Genomic DNA, 9,816 nt, shown 5'->3' with positions numbered 1-9,816 from the left:
TTTCTTACCAACTCTCACTTAGGTTTACACTCTCAATTAAGAAACTTAACCACGAAAATTATATTCGCCCGATCACTAGAAACTAGATAACAATGGCGTCCACAACACTTTTCCTGAAAAAATAGATAAATATAATAGACAAAATATATTAGAATCTTATATTTAATATTAAAATAAAAATCAAACGAGCTATTATATTAAGGATCGAAAGTAGTATTATTTAACCTGTTATAATTGATAAGTCCTCCTCCTAGCTATATTTGCAATGAAAAAACTTAGCTGTTGTTCATTATATGTTTTAAATATTGTTATCCAATTAACATTGGAAGAGAACTTGTCCACTTTTCCCTCACTCTCCCGTCCTCTGTTTCTTATTTTCATCATTAGATCAACTTTTAATGATTGAAATTTAACATTTTATTCTAGTATTATTATAATAAAAAAGTAGATAAATAAATTTAAATTATTAAAAATTGATACGAAGAGTTTAAGTTTCATAGAATAAAAAGTAAAGCGTAAAAAATATTTGAATAAAAGTAGACAGTCATAAACTGTTTCAATTAAATTTTATCAGTCTAAATTTATTTATTTTTATTATCCAATATTATAATACTATTGTTATAAAATATTGGTATTAAATCTCAACCATCAAGAAATAATTCAATGATAACGATAAGAAGTGAAAAGGAAATCCATCCAACAAGAAAAGTGAAGAGATTCTCTTCCCACCTCGCAGTGGCAGTGGTGGAGAGCTTAAACTTTTTTTCAAGGAAAAAAATACAGGTATTTTGATAACTGAGTATGAAATTTATTTACACCAAAAGACTCAAGAGACTGGAGGGTAAGATTAGCATTTCATTGAGACTTCAGTGTAGATACATCTCTTATGAGAAACCAGTCAGTAATTTTCCCAAACAAAAAATGGCCATCCGGGACATTCAGTCAGAAAAGAAAAAGAATCTGAAGGAAAGAGATTGAGTCATCTGGGTAGCTTCCCCGGCAGGGCGTCTCACCTTCTCCTTGATCTCCAAAAAATTGCAGATGGGTCGGGGCAGATTCGGTACGGAATTTTTGTTGGAGAGGTTTCTGGTACCCTGCAATTCAGCTCTAAAACTGCTCTGTTAGAGGCTTATGCGCCAACAAATCTCTTATTATGCCCCTAAATTGCTTCATCTGTAACTCGAATTCCATAAGGAGAAATCTTCTCATCGAAACCGCAAAAACAAATTTATTTCAAATGCACATTCATATGAATGTTGACCTCACATCATCATCTGAAGAAGGAATTCCGTTGTATCACAACTATTCTCTGCCCCAACCCCCCAACTCTCTTTTCTCACAGTAGAATTAAAACTCCAGGACACACAGCATAAGCATCATCCGCACTAGCGTTTGAGTATCAAATGCTCCCCAAGAAATTGAAATTTTGTTGGGTAGAAATGATTTGCAGAAGGAGCAGGAATTTAGGCCCAATGGCTGCCTGGATTTATAAAAGCGGTCAAGTGTAGTGATAATTTTTTTCCAAAAAAAAATGTCATGTTATTTTCATATCTTTATTTTTCTCTATACACTTTTCTCACCCCTCTATACTTCCCCTGGATGATATACTGTTAACACACATCGGCTGGATCCAAATCCAAGGAAAATTCGTCCCCATTTATACTTTGTTAAAACAAAGTAATTGTCGATTAATATTCCGAAGTTGACTCAATTATCACAAAAGAAAATTCAATTAAAATTTAAGATTATTACATATTACATAATTTTTACGAAAAAATGAAACAACTCTTATAGCAAAGCTTAGTATAACTTCAGTAGGATTCGCTCTAATGTTTACTTATTTATAGACCAGTCACCTAAAAATCTCCCAGGAAATATGACTGATAAAATCCTTCCTCTGGATAAGAGGGAGCAGTTGGGTTCTGAATAGTTGTTCCTCTTTTACTGGGTAGATGGGATAAATAATCTAACGTTGACAAATTAATTGAGAGGTGATGAAGATTAATTGTCAGGGAACTCACTGTAATGCAGCAAGATGGATTTGAGAAAAGTCCAAGTTGGTTGAGCTGTCTAACACCGCTGCTGCAGAAACCGTGGGCCTTAATGGGGACGCAGGAGGTTGCCTGATGGCAAGTACTCTGCAGCTGAAGTTGCTGGCAATACTACTATGGGCCATTGCCAACCTACGCCGAATGAACGAATATAAAAACTGCTGTGAGTTGGTACCCAAAAAAAAAAAACTGCTTTGAGTTGCGTGATGTCTCCTAGAATTACTAATTGCTAATTACTAAAACAACCAAAAGTGCAAGCCACAAGACAAAGACACCAAACTGAGGCGCAAACTCCAATAAACGTCAATAGTGGGTATGCATAATGTATCTGCTGGATGCGGTTCAATCTGCCTAATATATATAGATATGCTTGCCATATGTGGGTAGCATTGTATGAAGATTCCTGATCAAAATGACGCATCAGGGGAAAGGCCGAACAGGGCCATTCGCTTTTTGACTCAGCAACCAAAGCGATTTCACAGTCACAGCCAGAAGAAAAGCAGCCCTATTCTAATTTCTATCAAAGAGAGTTAAACTTACTTTTCATTAAATTAATTTCTAAAATGCTCGCATTATTACAATTCAAAAAGTGGGGCCCAACAGCCTTTGGCATTTTGTTTTTTTGTTACCATTAAGAAGGCACGTGCTGGTGCCAAAGTTCTGTGTGACAAATTTCTGAAGCTCAACAGGATACTCCTTTCCGAGAAGAGCACGCGACAGGCAAATGCCAACCTTAGGTCCCCCTAACCCCATTTATAATCTTAGACAGACGAAAGAAGAAAAAATGGTTCCAGAGCCATTAGTCAAAACATGAAGACCCAATATCAAACCGAAACTCTTCTGGCCCCACCAAAAAAAAAAAAAAAAACGACAACAAATGATGACCACTCTATACCCATGAGGGAGAAGTTGACCTTCCAATCAGAACCTTACCCACTTTTCTTCTTTCCCCCGTAGCAAATCCAGGTAACTTACTGATCTTCAACCGAATCAAAATGACAATGAAGAAGCCTAATTTGAATTTGTCCCAGACGCTACAAGTTATTAAAACAAAGAGGACCCATCTATTAAAAGCAGGTCGTCGTCGTCGTCAATGATTCATCATGACTATATCGTGTCTAATAGTACTGGTTGAGTTTAATTCTCAAACGCCCCTGGAACTTAACTCAAAACTAGGAAGATGTGATATTGTATAAATTGGCATTGGACTTACTTGTAAAGAAAACTGCGATCATGAAGCCCAACGACAAGCATGGAAGCTTGAATCTCTCGCACGGTTTTGGCGATCTTGATCCCTTCTTGGTCCCCTTCGGTGACAATAATCTCAACCTTTGTCTGCAACAGAACCCTAAGATTATGGCACATACCCATTAATTTGCAAAAGGAAAAATCAGTAATCGAAGAGCAATGAAGTTAACTCTACAGAATCCTTGACCCTGAAAACGGACGAGGCTTACACTGGGGAAGGTATCGCAGATGTGTTGGAAGGAGAGGGCCAACTGGAAGCCCTTGAGACGAAGAAGACGAGCTTTGTTCTTGCTTCTGGATCTTGTGGGAGGGTAGACATGGAGCAGGGTGACGATATCACCGCAGCGAACGATGTTATGAAGAGCCCATCGAAGAGCAATTCTAGCTGCTTCCACGTCTTCCACCACCACTGCTATTTTCCTCAAATCCCCCATTTTCTCCGATTCGCTCCCCGGCGAGAGACGATGGATTTTGTATCTTTGTAGAATTAATTAATAAAGAGGGCGTCGTGGTATGCAGTACGGAGTCCTCTCTCCTTTTCGTTCAATCCGGATTGACTGCGAGTTTGATATAACTCAACCGGCTGCCATAAAGTTCCAAGCACGAATAAATTATAATTTTGATAAAAGAAAGCGACTGCGACTTTGCCTGCTATAATCAATTTCACAAGTTAAGAAATTGTGTCCATACACGCAGACTCCGACTCATTCCCGTACCCCGGTTGATGCTTTAATTTTTTTTTTTTTTCATTTGATCAAGATTTTCTTTTGAGGCTATTCCAAACAAATACGCTTCCTAGGATTTTCGAACTTTGTGTTGCTTTAATTTTTGTGCTCCAAGGTGGATGCTTCCTTCCTTTGTTACCCAATACTCTCTCTATTATATGATTTAATTTTTTTTAATAAGTCTGTTTTTTTTATAAGTTTTTTTTAGTTTGTTTGAGTATTTAATATATTATTAATTATTTTAGTCATAATTTAATATATTTAATATTTTTTTAAATTTATCTCACTATTACTCTTTTAGATTTATTCATTTATATATTAGGGGTATGTTTTAAAAAAATTATATTTGTTACATATTAATTACTTTTAACTAATTTTAACTATTTTATTAAATCACATAGTTTAGTTAAAAAGATCTCATGATAAGAAACGGAGGGAGGGAGTAACTTCCAATAACTTCTACATTAGTTACCGGGAGTTTTTTTTATTATAATAATATAATAAAATCCAACATGGGAAAATAAGATATTAAATATGAGTAGGCACGATAAATTATTCAATACGTTAATGTATATTAAAATATATATTAGATTGATATTAAATAACAATAATATCGAGGATAAAAATTAAACTTGAATAATAAATACTAATTTTAGATACTTTATAGTACTAAGATATTAAATATGAGTAGGTACGACAAATTATTCAACACGTTGATGTATATTGAAATATATATTAGATTCATATTAAATAAAAGTAATAGCGAGGATAAAAATTAAAATTGAATAATGAATACTAATTTTAGATAATTTATAGTAGTATATTATTAAACCAAAAATAAAACTACCTTCCTCTTTTTCAAGCAAAAAAACAAAAAACAAGCAAGTACTTTCAACAAAAAAATTGGCAAATTACCGTTAAGACTCCCTAACTAAAAGCACTACCATTGAATATGTTAGTTTCCAAAAACAGATTTTAAAAGGACTTGAGAATAAAAACTATTAACTTTAAGGCTAGCACTGTAATTTAATTGTGCAGTCTAAACTTTTAATTCTTAAGTCCTTCAACAACAAAAAAAAAAACTGGATTTGTTATTTAACTACAGGTATTTATAATTTAAGGTCCTGAAGTGTACTTTTTGTAAAAAAGATCTCAATGAAAGTACAAATATAAAATTATTTTTCTAGTTAAAACTTTGTGATCTTTAAAATTACAATTGATGAATAATAATATATTACCTCTCGTCTTAATTATAAAATCTCATTTGTAATCTACAGATTTAGTAGTATACAAGTACTTTTCTTTTACATAAGAATACCGAGTTTTCTTAGAGACGCTCTGGACTTTCTAGTTCCTTGTAGCGTAGTTTTCTTGTGCTTCCCTTGTTAGCAAAACAAAGAATACCAAGTTTTAAATAATGAAACGCTTTTCTATTATACTTAGGTAAACTCCTTGACATCAGCTATGCCATAAGAATATTAGTTGTTCATTTGATGAGATGATCAATAATAGTTGACACGGTGAAAACTTTTTTTCCAAAAAAAAAATGGTGAGATGCAAACTTAAAAAATATGAGGAATGAGTGGATTAGGTGAAACTGAATTTTAGAAAATGCGATAGTGGCGCTGCAAAATTGTATTACCTCCGGTCCTAATTATAAAAGCTAGTTGATTAATTTGAGGAGATTAAAAAAGTAAGTTGAGTTAGTTATTTGTCCTAAATAGGTGTTGTCTTTCTTAAAATATCCTTGCTAATCAAGTGTATTGACTAGAACTATCATTGTTAGAAGGGTTACTTTGAAAAAAAAATTGCACAAATATGAAAAACAAAATAAATTAAAATCTTATATTTAAGACTAAAATAAAAATCTAAAAAAATCTTATATTAAGAAGCGGAGGTAGTATTAACTACCCGCACGCGTCTGAGTCTGTTCATTCATGGAGATGGTTCATCCGTATGTTATGATCTAGCGGCCAACAAGTGAAGGGATAATCAATGTATAAGTCCTTATAGTTTCAACTGATTTTTAATCAGGTCTTTATAATTTTTTTTCTTTTTATCAGATCCTTATACTTTCATATATTTTTAATCAAGTCCTTATAATTTTTTTTCTTTTTATCAAGTCCTTATTGTTTTACTTTGTTTTTAATTAGCTCCTTGTAATTTTTATTCTTTATTTTACAAATAATAACATTTTGAAAATAATAAATTATTGTAACAATCTTATGTTAATATTTTTTTAAATTTTTAGTTAAACAAATATATTATTTATTTTCAATTCGAATTTTTATAATTATAAAATTCAAATTATAAAAATAAATTTATCTAAAATTAAAATATGATTATAAATAATTTATATTTAATTATAATTATTATTCTGATTGTTTATTAATTACTAAATGATTATATTAATTATTTTGTCCAATTATATAATTATTAATTTAAAAATGAAATTAATTTTAAAGAATAAAGTTAATAAATTATTTTTCAAAAACTACAAAGCACCTAATTAAAAATAAGTGAAACTATAAGGACCTGATAAAAAGAAAAAAAAATAGAAGGACCTAATTAAAAACACACGAAAGTAAAAGGATCTGATAAAAAGAAAAAATTTTATAAGGACCTAATTAAAAATCAGATAAAACTATAAGGACCTGGAGATTAATTATCCCACAAGTGAATAACAAAAGTACAAAGTCAAATCATATTAGCAGGGATTTTGGCCCTCCCAAAAAAAAAAAAAAAGACACATCTGGGGGATTCTTTTTTTTTTTTCTTTTTTTATCCTTTCAATTTAATATAGCATATGACCATTTGGATGGTTAAATTAGGATGAAATTGTTTTTTAAATATTTCTAAAATGACATTGAAAAAAAAATTCATATGCTTCTATAGAAATGTTTTCGAAATAAAAATGACTTATAATTCAAATAAAATTATAACAACTTGCATATTACCCGCATTTGATAACATCATCATAACCTCCAACTACTCCTCGCGTTTCACTCTGATCAGTGATCACCCTTCCTATTTTATTCTGCCACTTCACATCGCACACAGCATCGTATTCATTTATTTCATTACTTGGCGTTATTCACATCTCGCCGCGAAAAGGCCGAAACGAACGTCACGCACACATATATGCTTATATACACATATCTATTAAATATTCGTAATTTTATATACATGTATTTGATTCATTTTTATTCGAACTCAAACAAATAGCAAATGGCTGTTGAACCCCTAGCTTAGTTTGAAATATGTAAATAATAAATCAAATGGCAGTATGTGAGAGTTACAAGTATCTCATTGTCAACTACTCCCTCCAGTTTAAAATATAAGATAAAGTTACATCGTTTACATTTATCAAAAAATCAATTAAAATCAGTTTTAGACAATAAATATGTAAGGCATATGTTTTTTCCTTAAATATGTTCTTATTAATGAAAGAATAAGTAAAAGAAATAATCAGTGAAAAAAAGAAAGAAAGAGAACATATGGAGGATAAAAGATGAGAGAGAGTGTGTCGTGACTGTATGTATTAGGAGTGTAATTGAAAAAAAACTCATTAAGTGTTTATACAAAAGCGAAATGTTATCTTATAAAAAAACCAAACCCCTCTAATAAAATTTATTTTATATTTTGAACTGGATGTAGTATTTTTTTAATGAAAACTTAGCAATGCTGAATGAAGTTATTTTCTTACTAAACATCATGTGAACAAAGTGAAATTTAGCTTTTCACAGAAATTTCATAAGCAGGCCGGAACGAGTAATTCAAGATTTTTGAAGCTCTTTTTTCACATTACATCACGAAAATTTGTAATTGGTAGAACTATTCACGTAAATCTAGTGCTTTAAATCGAACTCCTATTTCCATTTTACCTAGCTACAGTGTTCACAAAATCCTCATGACTGCATGGGGCTGGACAATTTTCATGAGGAAGGTGAAGAGATGAGGTCCCTATTGTGTTGCTACAATTTTTTTGGGTCATGATAAAGTCCTCACTTTTAAATGAGAGAAACTACAAGCTACTAGTCCTTGTCATTTTTGCATATCTCATCAATACAATTGATGCCATATTAGCTAGGTTACTCAAGTTGCTTCATCCTTTGATCACATCACTATCGGTGCTTACAAGAAGAACTTGATTAATGATCTTGTCCATTTTAGTTAGATAGGCACCTTGAAAAGGATATAAACACGCTCCTTCAATCCTTCTCCAGTCACCCTCTGTATAAATTTGATATACTACCTATTTCCCATTTCCTTGTCCCTACTATACCAACATTACTTGCATAGCTTCTTTTCACTTTATATAATTGATGTTTTCATTTTTTAAAAAAATGTCTCGTGATTAACCGAAGTTTTGATGTGCCAATTTTCATTTTTTTTAAAATGCTATCCGAAGAAACGGAAAAGTAAAGAATATATTTTGCGGAGTGCACCCAATTTTAAACAGATCATTCAACACTGGGCGGTGGTTGAGCGTTTGCATCATACTCTTTCCTGGAATGACATGTTTTTATTTAGAGAAAACTAATACGAATATCCTTATATTTTTTTTCCCATTTTGAATCAGGTTCTTAAGCTTTTTTTTTCCTTTTTTATTAGCTTTTTTAAGTTTGCACTGTTATATCTATTGCTTCTCATTTTTCAAAATCATTTGATGGGAATGAAAGGACCGTTGACAAACATTAGAGAGGGTATGTTTAGAATAGTTTATAAATAATTTTTCAATTGTGATATGGAATATAAGATAAGTATGTAAAAAAAGTTTTGTCTTAACTTGTATAAAATCTAAATAGGCTCAAAGTATGAAGATTGCGGACAGGTCGTGGACTCTTGCTCATCCTTTCCCCATTCCATGGAGCTCTTCTCCGGCACGAGTTGAAAATGAACAAGCCAGGCGACCAAGGGCGGGGATACTCTTAGGTTCTTGATCATCCTAAATACTCAACATCTTCTCCCGTGCAAGTGCTACTGGACAAACAATCAGAAGAGTGCCATTAAAATCCTATGTCAGAGGAACAAGATATTCCAATAGCTTCATATTATATAAAATTAATAATATTTCTTTCTGCAATTTTGGAATTATTTGGTGTAGTGAAATCCAAGCTTGATTCTTGTTTTCAGCCATCTGCGTTTGAGAGTTGGATAATCTTCCTTTTGCCTGTACCCTCTGCGACCAAGGGCGTTTCATTTTATATGGCACAATGGATGGATTAATTTGAAACTTGCATTGAGGGGAAAATAGAGTTGTGTTGTGGGTGCTCCACTGCTCCCAATGAGCCCCTCCTCCTCCTCCTCCTCTTTTTTTTTTAAAAGTATAGATGGCAAGGTCTAAGCCTTGTGGTAAGCTAAACTAGAGAACCCAGAGAAATACTATCCTACATCATATCCACCAAAAGCCTTGACGGGCACTCTGGAGGAGGTTGATGTAGGAGAACAAAATCTTCCAACATAATGTTAGCATGTTTTGCAAGAATATCAGCCCATTGGATTGCTGCATGTGGGACAAGTGTCATGGTGATGTCTTATTCGGAGAAAACCATTTCCCTAACTTCCATAATTTGAGATCTGAGCGGATGTTGCAAGCCTCCGTCATTCATAACCAAGTGGTAGGCTTTTAGAGAGTCGGTACAAACGTGAATTCGATTCCAGTTCAGTTACTTGCATATTCACAAGCCTGCTAGGATAGCTCGTAATTTCGCTGCCGGGGGGAGAAGCCTAGCTTTTCCATAAAGAGCTGGCCGCTCTCCCTCTAATCTCTGGTATTCTTGCTCTCTTCA

The 9,816-nt window shown here is 32.8% G+C and overlaps 1 protein-coding gene across 3 annotated transcripts; it reads right to left on the bottom strand.

Moving 5' to 3' along the window:
- Window positions 1–766: 766 nt before the first annotated feature.
- Window positions 767–3,818, bottom strand: LOC114721909 (uncharacterized). Of its 3 annotated transcripts, none has more exons than XM_028907799.1 (4): window positions 3,509–3,818; window positions 3,265–3,386; window positions 2,022–2,183; window positions 767–1,480 (listed from the first exon to the last, which is right to left on the bottom strand). In XM_028907799.1, exons 1-4 carry the CDS (start codon window positions 3,731–3,733, stop codon window positions 1,348–1,350), a joined length of 642 nt encoding a protein of 213 aa, XP_028763632.1. In that variant the 5' UTR covers window positions 3,734–3,818; the 3' UTR covers window positions 767–1,347. The 3 variants fall into 3 exon arrangements, with proteins under 3 accessions (XP_028763632.1, XP_028763631.1, XP_028763633.1); XM_028907798.1 differs by having other exon boundaries at window positions 767–1,107; XM_028907800.1 differs by having other exon boundaries at window positions 767–1,094.
- Window positions 3,819–9,816: the final 5,998 nt, after the last annotated feature.

The sequence above is a fragment of the Neltuma alba genome, unplaced genomic scaffold (assembly GCF_004799145.2).
Source record: "Neltuma alba isolate B1F8T4 unplaced genomic scaffold, ASM479914v2 tig00012074_pilon, whole genome shotgun sequence".
NCBI classification, from domain to species: domain Eukaryota; kingdom Viridiplantae; phylum Streptophyta; class Magnoliopsida; order Fabales; family Fabaceae; genus Neltuma; species Neltuma alba.
Note: the sequence above shows the minus strand (reverse complement) of the source record. Positions and strands in the feature narration are given on the sequence as shown.

Bases quoted from the DNA above. Each gene is read 5' to 3' on its own strand.
- LOC114721909 (XM_028907798.1), bottom strand. From the start codon at position 3,733: ATGGGGGATTTGAGGAAAATAGCAGTGGTGGTGGAAGACGTGGAAGCA. The intron at 3,387-3,508 runs GTAAGCCTCGTC...GTTCTGTTGCAG, and splicing joins TCTGCGATACCTTCCCCAGT to ACAAAGGTTGAGATTATTGT. The intron at 2,184-3,264 runs GTAAGTCCAATG...CATTCGGCGTAG, and splicing joins GATCGCAGTTTTCTTTACAA to GTTGGCAATGGCCCATAGTA.